General features: G+C 35.6%; 1 protein-coding gene across 1 annotated transcript; it reads right to left on the minus strand.

Moving 5' to 3' along the window:
• Nucleotides 1-1,710: 1,710 nt before the first annotated feature.
• On the minus strand, nucleotides 1,711-11,188 carry LOC122067485 (probable folate-biopterin transporter 6). Its single transcript, XM_042631336.1, has 4 exons — nucleotides 10,480-11,188; nucleotides 10,288-10,383; nucleotides 2,892-3,062; nucleotides 1,711-2,708 (listed from the first exon to the last, which is right to left on the minus strand). Exons 1-4 carry the CDS (start codon nucleotides 11,158-11,160, stop codon nucleotides 2,115-2,117), a joined length of 1,542 nt encoding a protein of 513 aa, XP_042487270.1. The 5' UTR covers nucleotides 11,161-11,188; the 3' UTR covers nucleotides 1,711-2,114.
• Between the last annotated feature and the right edge of the window lie 2,438 nt (nucleotides 11,189-13,626).

Below are 13,626 nucleotides of genomic sequence, written 5' to 3' on the forward strand. Positions count from 1 at the left end.
ACGACATTGTGCAATAGAACCCAAGGGAAATCATAAAATAGGGTCTTGTATGGAAAATAAGACAAAACCCTAGATTTTATAAAGCTAAGATAGGAAACCTAGGGTTTGAGAAATAAAAGTGAATTGAAAAACCAGAAATTTCAATGGTAGAAATTGTTGGGAAACTTACCTGGATTGATCGAGTAATGAAAAATGGAGGCTTGAAACTCTAGTTGATGAGAAAAATCACAAGAGGAACCTTTCCATTTGTTTCTCCAGAGCAAAAAGGGTTTTAGAATGATAGAAATGACTCTTGGACTGTCATTTTAAAACAATTTTTTTACCTCACCGATCGACCGGTTCGAGCCACTTTGATCAACTAGTGGGTGTTTTTGAGTTTTGAAGCTGCTATTTGATCTACCAGTGAGATCCACTGGTAAAACTTGATGTACCGGTGAGATATACCTGTAATAGTTATCTTGAAAACTTAAAAAAAAAAAAAAAAAAGCATCCACAAAAACACTCTTTATCGAATCATTGCCAAAACCAATACATGTCTCTAGGGATTTAGTAACCAAAGACATCCTTAGACTATGCATGAACAACCTTCACATATATATCAACCACCTTATGCTTGAATAGTTTAAGAGTTTCTAGATGGAGATGTTTCCTCCTCCCTCGCCCCCATCCCTCTCAGCATCCCCCGCTCCACCCCCTATTTTTTAGGGTTTTGCTATTGGAAACATAATGAATTCCACCTGTAAGTTATCGCCACAATAACAAATCGTAACTAAGGACATAGGATAACAATATTTGAGGAACATGCTTCAAGAAAATTTGAAGGTATTTGGGTATCCCTATGAGTAGTGCAAGGGAAAAAGGCCAGACTGCACATCTCTACAATCACAATGCCTGGACTTAAGGGGGACCATCCAAGTTCTAATATGAAGGCTTAAGGCTAAGGAGAGATGAATAAGAAGACAATTTTAATTTCTTCACTTGCATAATTGCATTTTATGATACAAATTTGATTTGTAAAATACTTGCATTTACAATTGGATTTGGATACAATTACAGACTAGTGAACTTATGAAGAAAATTTGAGTCAACATTCTAATACTATACATCCCACCCTCAATTACTACAACGACCTCCCTCTCATGTGTATCCTGTTCATGTCCTTCGAGTGTTACTTCGGCCTAAACTTCAAGTTCTCTGCAAGCCCAAGGAAGTCTCATATTATAACGCCCCCAAATTCAGGTGAGATATGGGTGTAGGCCCTCGCGGGCCACCGTTAAATATCAGTATAAAAATGACCGGTCAACTTTGAAACCTCAAAACTTTACTCAATTAATCATGGGCCCACCTTTACTATTCATGAAAACTCGCTGTGCACTCTGATCAATTTCATCAAATATACTTAAAATCTATCAAACTTAAGTATACAAATCAAATCTCCATAAATCAAATCATGCACATCATGTACCTTGTGTACCAAATACAATAAAATATGTTTAATCTTTCAAAAATGCATGTCCTCAAATGTAAGGTACAAATGTTGCGACTTGGTGGTCAAGCGGTTGAAACAGCTTCTGGACATCCTTGGGGTAAGGTTGCATAGTTCTTTCCGCCCCTCCCCTGCAGAACTTGCGCTGGTTACGCCCTTTTTTGTTTGGACACAAAGCAAAACCGCAAAGATGATAAGGTGCTGCTTAAGGCTCTACCAGGAGAATCCATGACAATACATCTCTCACGTACCACAGCTTTGCATACGGCTGCGACATAAGTCAGTGACTTTTGAAGCGGATGCACAATAGTTATCTCATCTCTTTCCAGATTCATCTAATTCAGAAAGAATTAATCCATGGCCCTCCAATCAGATAATTGAAGGGTAGCAACAACTTCTCTCTCTTTCAGAATCCTCTTTTTTCTGTTAATTGGGTATCCTAAGGTCTTCTATGGAGTATGGATTGGCCCTTTATCTTTTCCAGAATTTTATGTAAGGAGATTGAGCTTGGGACAAGGATTACTATTTTGCCATCACCAAAATGTAGATCTTCATTTGGTTGGCATGAATTTCGAATGTAAATAAGTTAATCATTTACCCCTATGATAGTATTTTGATACAGAAGCATTTAAGGTTCAACTTTTTCATCCGTGGCCACAAGTTGCAATCCTTCATCTTCTGTGATCATAGCTTGAGTCTTCCTCAATAGGTCTGATGGAACCATAACATCTGACTGACTCCCTTTAGGGATGAGAAAAATCAAACTCAATGTGGCAAATCTCAGTAAGTTCCTAATGAGAAGTGCAAGCCATAGGTTGGTAAAATCTGTTCTTGTTACATGTAACACATGAAGAACCATACCACCACCCCACTTGGAAGAGAGCGCGCCAAAACTGTCAATGCACATCAAGAGGGCGAAGAAGGTCCCTTCAATACCTACAGGGCATAGTTTAGTGTTCAGTACCATCATGGGCATCCATCTTATCCTGGCTATGATTCGAGATACACATTCCTCTGTGACTACAAAGAAGTAGTCAGGGATCCCAAGTTTTAGATTCCACCGGAGGACGAAGACGAGGTCGAGCACGCCAGAGATGGCATAAAGAAGTTGTGCACAGAAGAGTAGATTTCTGAAGGGGTAGTCTTTCAGAAGCTTGTGGTAGATTAAGATTCCTACAATAGAGGCCAATGCACCAATTGCATATACCGCTCCAACAATCTCCTGCATGCATCAAGTAAACTCTTAAGTGAAAACTGGACCGGTTGAACCAGGAAATCAGACCACCCTTAAACATAGACCGGTCTGATTCATATGTTAGACCGGCATAGACCATTGAAGTGGTTATTTGAACCAGCTGTTCTAATTAACATTTTATGCTGTGTTTGGATGTAGGATAAGAGAGACCTGAGAGAAAGCAGGGCCTGCTTTTGGGTCAGTAAACCAGTAGAACTGTCCTTCATGAGTGCTGATACTGAGGGCCAAAGAGAGATACATATAAAGAGCAGGCTGCCACACTTGAGGGCACTTCATGGTGGTGTACATGCCACTCATTGCTCCCCCTACTTTCTCCAACGCCTGCAACACACAAACACAACCTACATGGGTTTAGCCCTTGCATCTATAAATCATTCATGTCAAAACATCTGAAGATCCATTTTAGACAGCTAAACATCAACTCATGAAATTAATTATTCAGTAAATGATTTGCTGTGTAGCCTTTAATGCATGCATACTTTTGTACATCGTATGTTTTTGGGAAAATTAATTAGTGTGTTTTTTTGGGGATTCATGGATAGTTCATGAATAATTGTGAGAATGATTTGGCCTAAAACTTCAAATTCTTTACCAAAATTTTATAAAAAATAACACTCTTAAATCGGTCCTGAATATTTGGAATGTAAACCTTTAATACCAAGTTATTTGTTTCCAACTGAGGCTGAGTTTGATTCTCAAGAAATAAATAGAAAATAGTAGAAAAAAAATTGAAAGTTTTCGAAACAATCACGATTTTTTAGATTATACAAATAATTCATAAAGAAAAATTAGGAAATGAAAATTTTGGTCCATAAAATTTGGATTTTGATAAAATATCTTTACGAAAAAGAGTAGACTCTGTTAAAAAAATTTGGAATCTCTAAAATACTTCAATGCATGATAGTCAAAAGATGGATTGATATAATCCATTTATTTTCATGGTTTTCTCCATCTAAACCGTTTGTTCATGTTCAGAGTTGGAAGAGTGCATAATAATGGTTAGTCCATTTGCATGGACATGCATTGGATGCATACCAATACACAGAGCTATTTAATTGAATTAGACTTTAAAACCTTACACATGGCTAATCTAGACCATGTCTTCAATATCCAACAATAAGAATAGACATATCATTCGTCCATGTGGTAGAATAGCTGTCTTGTAATGTTTGAAAAAAATAACAAGCCAATGTGACAAAATATTTCACTTGAAACATTTGGTAGACGAATCAATTTAATTTCAACTTTTTCAAAATTTTTTCCTTTTGGACTAAACTTCACCCTTTTTTTTCAAATTTGCAAATTGACTTAAATGTAGAATTTTTATGGTCTAAATTCACAAAATCCTAATTTTCTAATTATGACCATGGACAATATTTTAACAATAGGTGGAATATATTAATCAATAAATGTGAGAGTAGTGACTCTGTAGAAAGTCTTATTTGATGAAGGACAAGGTGACATGGCTATATATTTGATTCCAAATTGCAGGAATTAACTATAAGTAGTATAGAAATAAAAAGACATTATCACAAACTTATACTGATAAAGTTGGCTTGCATAGGCAAATGCTATACATTGATTGAATAATTTTCTCTCCATTATATTCATCAAAATGACCCGACAGATGAAATACATTAATTGAATAATTTTCTCTCCATTATATTCATCGAAATTAAATGACCTGACAAGTGAAATACATGTAATGGGATAGGGTACTTCAAGCACTTACAATTGATAAATAAATCTATGTAACACATGTCATAGAGTCAATTTGTGTATATTTGAACATGATTGCTAGAGTTCCATTGTAAACTCATAGATTAAAGCCCAATAAAAAGTTATGAAGAGTACATATGTGGGAATGATAACAAAAATTGGTTTTAAATTATGACAATTGAAAATTATAATGTCCTAATGTCAGATATAGGACTCTAAATTAAGTTGTGATAAGCTTTTTTTGTTTTTATCTAAAAGATCCGACTATATTAAGCCACAAAAGAAGAAAGAAAAAAAACAAGCGACAAACAAAAGACGTATCATCCAACAAAACATAATCCAAAAACTGAAAAGCCATTAGCAATCGACGGGCCACCCCATCTTTGGCATTGCCATCAGCAAGGGGCTAGTCGAAAGCTAGAGGAATCTAAATCTTGGCCATCAGCAGGGGACTAGTTGAAAGCTAGTGGTATCTATACATGTGATAAGCTAATTAAGCCATAAGCTGTAAAATAAAACAAAACATTTGCAACCTCAAGTTCATGTAGGAGATGAAGTCATAATTGAATTCATGAATAATATGAGTTTCCTCTAAAATCCCAATAAAGCATACCATTCATGATGGATTGAATAGACTAACTATGCTAATCATGCTTATTCCTGTATCTACTCATGATTCTATTTTGATGTCATCTGAACTTTCCCTTATAAATTCATCAAAATCTAAAGCAATTGGGATAGGAGCAATGAAAATAAGTTAGGTTCAAGGATTAAAAGTTAAGTTAGGCTCAGCATAAAAAATTTGTACTTCATAACTTACGGTTTTTTTTTTTGGCATACACTAGATTAACATTGCCAAACTTTTATAGTAGGCTTATTACCCAGGTTTGTACAAGTCATTTTGTCATTTCATTAATGAAAAGGGAAAATTAATTGATTTCTACTTTGATGAAACCTGATCTTACCCATCAGATGCATCAAAATGAATAGAACAAATAGGATAGAAAAAAATGAGTGCACTATATGTCAAACTATTTAAAAATAAAACCATTTTACACTATGTCAAAATATCGTTGCTAGATATCTATAGGGAGATCTCACAATAAAGTCCTAAATTTAATTTAAAAAGACAACACCGAAAAAAATAATAAAAATAATGTTGAATTATACTAAACTACAGAAATTGAAGCCATTATGCCTCCTAAAAACCTAATCCTAGAATTTTACTTTGATAGAATTTGAACTCAAACATCAAATTCATCTAAGTGAACCAAAAAGAGGTATAGATCTTATGTAAATGAGATAGAAAAAATAGAATATAATAATTTTAAATAATTACTGCTCAAAACTAAAAATGATGTATAATTGATATAGTCCTATAAAATTAAATTACATAATAATCTTATCGTAATATCCTAGTTAAATATCGAATGAATATGAAACAATTTATTATGCTTTTTTTTTTTCATGATAAGAAGGTCAAAATATAAAATGGAAATTGAACTAATAACTTGTTATAAATATTTTCATAAATTACTTGGATATGTAGAATCTATTCTTACTCATCAGATCCATTTGATAGCACCAACTAGAGAAAGAAATCTAACATAAGTAATATATTAAAAATAGAGAAGTATTATGACTGATAATAATTAAAGGGTACATGGTACCCACCATGCATGCCCAATAAAATTAGTTTTACATATATCTAAGCAATATTGTTGGATTTTCTTGGTAAACTTGAGGACTATATAATAATCTCATAATTTAGGATTACTGAAGCTAAATATACAAAAGGAATGGAACCTAAGGTCACTCTTTTTTTCTTTTTCTGGGCAACATATGACATGTTACTCATGTAATCAAGAAACATTAACATGTTAAGTAATTAAGGATTCCTGAGTGCTTACTCTGCAAGAGTTTATAAACAAAGCCCAAGTAGGATTTAAAATAGTAGATAATCAAGTGGTGATTCATTTTTATGTTATTTGAGAGAGGAAGTGATAACACTCAGAAACAGGTAGAGGTTAAAAACAATGATCTCTATTTCATTTTTTCAGTTCTATCCAACCAGCCACTTGACAGAACTAAAGCCAATGCCTACGACAGAGGAAGGTCCATGGACTTGTTCGTACTAGATAGCATTTCTTTGGCAAATCAAAGAATGGTCCAAACAAAGATTTTTGGCAAAACCTTGTGCTTATGGTCCTAGTTTTTATCAACCATAATAGCTAGAATTGGACAAATTAATTAGAGTTTTGATCCAAACCAGAGAATTGGGACAATTGACTCATCAAGTTGTCCCATTTGTCAAATGGATCTTGGATTTTTTACAATCAATAGTATTCTTTTCCTTTAAATTTATTGCTACCCTTGTCGCGAGATAGAAGGATTGAACTTTTCTTTTATATTATCTAGTTTTTCATTTTTTGGACTGAGTTTTGCTTTACGGTGAAGGTGAAGAGAAAAAGAATTCCTTAATATATGTATTATGATGGTTGGATTGAATTAGAGTAATTAAGATCTTTGAGAATAAGGGATGTAAATTAATGATGATATCACTTCACTAAGAGTTCAACTATAGCATCTAATCACCATGGATGCAGAGAGACTCTAGGTGGGAATTTTTTTTTTCTTCTTTTTGGTTATTTTTATTTTAAGAATCTTAAGGTTATTTTCGAAATGTTTCTATAAGGACCTGGGTAGCCCTCAATTTTAAAAGCTGTCCATTAAAGAGAGAGTGTCTAAGTACCTACAAGTCTCACATTGGGTTTTTCACTTCTGATGTGGAATTATTACTTGTGTCTTCCACGTAGAACCCCAACTTTATGACCTAATCAAAACACCCTTATTATGATCACGGGGTATCCATGCAATTCTTCATTTCATATATTTGGCACAAATGTCTTTGTTTTCATCCATTATTGTTGGAGAAGCAATGGTGACTCAGTCAGGTATCTTAATTATAAGCTATTGAGGACAGTTGGGATCATCTTGTGGATGGATTAGATAATAAAGCTTCGGTCTCCATTCTCAATGGCGAACACTCCTCTTCTCTTGTTTATGATATTATTCATATTGCATTTTCTTTAGAATCATGCATTTTTCTTTTGTTTCAAGGGAGGCAAACAAATTGACTGAATCCCTTGCTAGGAAGGTTTGGCCCGTAACATGTAGAACTGTTTGACCCTATTCACTCTATGACTTCTTGAAACTTGTAACTTGGATCCATATGTAACACATGTTATTAATGGTAAAGCTATCTTTAATAATAATAATAAAAAAATCTAACGATGAAAAGGTTGCCCACCATATTTTTTAAGGGTGAGAGAACACTACCTAATATCACAATTACACACCATTGCCTATAGTAAATGGAAAGATGCATACAAGTACCTTCAGCACAGAACAATGTGATCTTTTTACACCCATTGCACGCTATCATGTGACGTTGTTTCTTTATTTTATTAATTATAAAAATTGAACACCACTACTTCAAAATTTTTTCCTTGGAAAAGGGTTGAGAAGTTACCCAATGACTTTATATTCTAGGCTAGGGATATAAATTATTCTAAACTGATGGTAAACAGTGTAGTTCATCCTAGTCGTTATTCCTAAAGTTTTTACCAAAAAAAAAATAAAATTATTACCACAGTTTCAAGACTAGTGGTTCTGGTTAGGCTGGTAATTGGGTTAGAGGTTGTATTATATACATGGTTTTAAGTATCGGTGCGTATCGTGCCGTATCGGCCGATACGTATCCGTATCGGTAGGCATCGGCAAGATACATACCGATACGCTACGAAGAATTTTGGGCCTCTTTTTGTGTATCGGTGTATCGTACGTATCCTATCGTGCCGTACCGTATTGGTACCGATACGTACGATACGAACTTTTGAAAATATGAAAATTCCCAAGAGTATCGGTACGTATCGGTATCGTATCGGTACGTATCGAAGGTATCGTGCAATATCGAGCCGTATCGTATCGATACGACTACTTAAGTGTGAATTTTTTATTGTTTGAAACAAACACTTCACACTCTCACCAACAGTTTTCTAGATTTTTTATATGTTATGTAAAAACAAGTGTTCTACAACTTCCATGGAAATTTTTGATTTTTCTCAAAAAAAAATATATTTTTTAAATTTTTTATTCCGAAATTAATTAAAAAAAAAGAAGAAAAATTCCCCCAAAAAAATTTTTTTTTTCAGAAAATTTAGTTCATTCAACTATTAAAACTAATGTCATAACTTATAATTACTAAATACATGATTTCAAATGAAATCCACATTTTTTTCCCCAAAAAAGTGAGGGTTTCAAATTTTTTTTTTTATTTCTTAGATCTACTCAAATATATTGGTCCACACTTTGTTGATTTTTTATATGTTCTTTAAAAACATTTAATCTACAACTTCTATAAAAAAAATTTAATTTTTCTATAATGAATGGGAGACCCACTACCATAAATATTTCGACTGGGGTAAATATTGTGCCTATATTCGACAAGTGCAGAATATCATCGTAGTTACTCCTATTGAAGAAGAAGGTCCTAGCCAAGGATTTCAACCACCACGACACTCTTCACGGCACTCATCACAGTGGCAATGGCAATGAGGAAAGAAAAAACTGTAAGAAACTCAAACCTCATAATTTTGAACATTTTCAACTCAATATACTTGTCTATCAATACGATACCCTCTACTTAAGTATTTATGCATTCTACATGTTATATATAGTTTTTTTAACTATTTTTTTTTATGCAAAAGTGTATAAAAATGTGTTCCCTATCCATTTATGTGCGTATCTTTAGTGTATCTTAGCGTATCTCCGATACGATACAATACATTCCGATAAGTATCTTAATTTTGACCGATCGATACGACGATCGATACTGATACTTTAATCCTTGATTATATATCAAACAAGGAAGGCTTTGCAGGGACGGTTACCTGTAAACCAATCAAAATTTACAAGTGAATGAAACCCATCAAGGTTTTTATTTTTTATTTCTATTATTTTATTATTTTGTTATTTTATTTTTGTGTAAATGAGACCCATCAATTAGCTGTCCCCAACTTTTAGATAATGTGGACTTGAGTTGATTCAACCAAAATGCTAACTTAACAATTCATACAAGTCACCTCACAAAATTACATACGAGTCACGCCGTCCAGTTGTTGAAAAACAAGTATATTTTAACGTTACTGATGCCAAAAGGTTATGGCCTCTCACGACTTCTTCGGTTAGCAAGACTCTTAAACCCATTAAGGAAAAGGAAGAGACTGCCTCCAACGTCTGTTTTCTGATGCTGTGTTCCAGGGTTTTTCCTTCCAAATCTTTGAATAAAGAGAGAGTTCCTTTTAGATTTTTTTATATTTCAAATGAATATTGAAATGGGAGTAACATATGATTTTGAATTCGATCTCTTTTATATTTTTAGGGTTATTTCACACGGAGTGTTTAGTGTTTTTCACTGTTTTCAATGAAAACTGAATAATTCTCATTTAATCTCGATATGACCTGATTTATACGATGATTGTGGGATCAGTATGAACTCCTGGGACTTGTCAGACCATAGGCTTAAATAACCGTTAACCAGAAAAAAAAAAAAAAAGAAGAAAAGAAAAAAAAAAAGAAGATGTGCATATGGGAATCCTTTGCCCTAGGGAAAAGGCTAACGAAATGTATTGATTGAGTACCTACCTCACAGATTTTGTGAAGCTAGCAAATCCATATTGACCAAAGTGCCCTTCTAACTTTTGAGGGAAGTAAAGGAATGAAAAAAACTCATCAACAGGTTGAAGTGAATAAACATCAAACATACCTTCTTCTCAGAAGGGCGATTGCTTCTCAATTCATAAATGAAGAAACCCAACACTATCAGAGACACAGCAGGCATTGCCAAAACTCCCAATGATTCCTTCCAAAATCACAAACAAACAAACACATCCCCATTTCAATACACATTTGTAAAGATTAAAATCCAATGTTAAAACTAAACACTAATAAAAAATACCTGAGACCCCAAATGATGAACAGACATGCCACTAGTGGAATACCCAATCAAGGCACCAACAGATGAGCAAAACATACACAGACTCTGCATGTCCGACGCCAATGCCGGTTTTTCGATACTATTCCTTGCAATGCAAGCATCTATCATTACATCGGCGATTGCCACTCCGGCGGTAACCCCAATCAGACAAAGCAATGCCATAAGGACTGATAATTTAGCTCCAATAGCGACTGTAAGTGCTGAGGCAACACCAAGAACACCGGCGATGACGAAGTAGGGTCGCCGCTGGTAACCTCTGATTGGGAAGACATCAGTGAGGAGTCCCCAGATTGGTTTCATAAGCCAAGGGATGTAATAAAGCCCTATGAAGAGCTGAACTGCAGATGGTTGCACCTTTTGGACATCTTTCCAATAGTAGTCTGCAACAACCCTAAAGAATGAACTGGAGAAGCCTTGGCTGAAGCCATAGACTAATACAACACCAATCACAAAGCTTGTGTTTAGTTCTTTGCAGAGCATATGGAGCCATTGGAAGGGTTCACGGATGATGACCAGGAAGGTGGTTGCTGAATGGTCTGGACTAAGATGAGAGATATGGCTCTTTTGGTGATATAAGAACTTCTCTGATTGATGATCTGTGGTATGCTCTTTTGTGAGCTCTTGAGTTTCAGAGGAATCCATTTTGGGGTTAAACACAGATCTAGGCCAGTGTTGACTAGCTCTGATATTTTGTGAGGGTGAGAGGTTGAGAACTTAAACAAAGACTTCTTTTCCCAACCAAGGCAAAGTTTTCGAGGTCGGATCAGCTCTCCGTACGTGGAGAGTAACGACTATTATGGTACGATTTATGATAAGAAATGTCTTTTATTTTCACAAATGCCCCTATAAAACGCTTTTAATGATAGCATTAAGGGGCCTTTTTTGAAGCTAAAGGTTATGTGTCATTTGTACGTGAAGTCTTCATGCACGTGGAGTTGATCCAGACTCAAGTTCACGTTTTTTTATGGCCTTAGAAAACGAGTCTGTATCATCTATCAGTAATGTGAATGCTTCACGACATATGATTTTGTGACAGACCATTCTTGTTTTCATAAATGACCCTCATGCTGTCATCAATGGCGCTTAGAGATGCCATTGAAAGCGAGAGATTGGGTATCTGCCATTAGCATTTTTGGCAGGGTCAGAGGGAGGAAAGAGAGAGAGGAACACATTTCTGGCACAACTAGCATACCCAGCCTTTATGTTTTATAATAAAACAAAAATGAATGTATTATGACGATATCGAACGGAAAACGTTCACATAGAAGAAAACACCTAACCCTCCAAGTTATTGTCGGAAGTCATAATTATAATACTTAATTTTATAAGAAAAGGTTTTGAAGTTTTCTCTTCCTTTGTTTTTTTGGGATAAAGAATTGGAGTTTCCATCCTCAAACTACGCAAGGAACGTTTTTATATTAGAGACCTACGCAATTCTTCTTTTTCCTGTCCAATTAACAAGACCTAGTGGACATGGTAGCTCTCAAATCCAGCTATACGGAACAGATCTGTTACTCTCTGGTGTAGTCAATAACTGGTTAAGGTAGATCAACTTCTTATACGTTAATATTCTCTCTCTCTCTCTCTCTCTCTCTCTCTCTCTCTCTCTCTCTCTGTGCGAACGCACTAGGTAGTGGGGAAGTCTGGAGCTCTTTCAGTTTGGCAAGGTCAAATCTTTCGATTAGGTAAATGCTAAATCCACTGTTTTCCGTAAAGGGTGGATCCGTGGTTGAAAATTTTCAAATTGTAGAAATAAAGAAGGGAACGTCAATGAGAGCTTTGTGATTTTTATTTACAAACTTTATATTGTAACCTAAACCTATTTTAAGTGTCATTAACTTGAGCCAATAAAGGATTATGATATATTTTCCTATTGCATTTCATGAGATTCTGTTGTAAAAAGAAGACTAATTAGAGAACTTAAACTTATCCGAAACATATCCAATTCGTCACTCCAAGTTTTCTATTAAGATGTAATAGTCACAAACTGTATTGTCAATGATGTAAGTGGGCTGAGTCATGTCACTTGACGTTGTCCTAAAGGCCATAGACACCCAGAAAAAGATCCTCTCCAACAACACCAACTCTCCAACGACCCGTCCAAGGGTTAGGAGGGTTTGGACATGCATCGCCAGGTGTGATTTAAGCCCTTCGAACCCTTGGTTGGAGGGTGCAGTAGTCGGAGAGGAGCCTGATAGACACCCTAGTGGTGCAACTGGGAGATGTGCGAATTGGTCTCCAAGATAAACCAGCCCTCGGCTTATGCAAGTAGTCATGCACTCCTCTACTTCACCCTATTGAGTTCCACAAAGTTGTGCTCTCAAAGACGAAACTTTGAAGATTTGACTGGAAAAACATGAAAAAAAACTGAAGTGTGCACTTTTGGGAGCTCCGATTTTTCAGGAAGTTCTTTCCTTGGGCGATTATTTCTTTGTGATGGAGATTGGTGGCCTGTTGGATGAGGGTGGTGTTAGGGAGGAGGAGGAGACTGGCGTTGGATATAGGGAGGACCCGGATCTAGGCCCTGTGGCTCCTATTTTGGTTGTTCAAGGTGAGGGAGGGATTGATCAGGTGGCTCCAAGACACTCTTATGCAAGGGTGGTCAGGAATGCTTCGAATGCTTTGTGGCTTACAATTGACTCTCTCCCTGAGCCGATTCAGATAGAAAATTTAAAGAGAATTGTAATCCCCCAGTAGGATTATGAGTCCAAAAGACATATTTTTTGATTTGCTTTGATAGGGCGGGTCAATTTTAGGTTGATTTCTTTGGATGATCTTAGATAGGAGGCAGCAGAAAAGTGGAATTTGAGTCAAGGGATAGTTATGCATCCTCTGGGTAAGGGTATGCTATTTTTCAATTTCATTGTGAAAGGGACAAGGCAATGATTTGGAGAAAGAAGTCCTCTTAAGATCAGTAATCAACTTATTCGGTTCCAGAATTGGAAACCTGATTTCAATATACATGAAAAGCAGACATGGATGAAGCATGTGTGGGTGTGATTTCTTGATCTCCCCTTGGAGTATTGGCATGAGAATGTCCTATTGTCTATTACCAAAGCTGTGGCATGGCCTATTACTTTGGACCGGCGGACAAGACAAGGTTTATTG

This window comes from Macadamia integrifolia, unplaced genomic scaffold (genome assembly GCF_013358625.1).
Source record: "Macadamia integrifolia cultivar HAES 741 unplaced genomic scaffold, SCU_Mint_v3 scaffold2929, whole genome shotgun sequence".
Classification (NCBI taxonomy): Eukaryota; Viridiplantae; Streptophyta; class Magnoliopsida; order Proteales; family Proteaceae; genus Macadamia; species Macadamia integrifolia.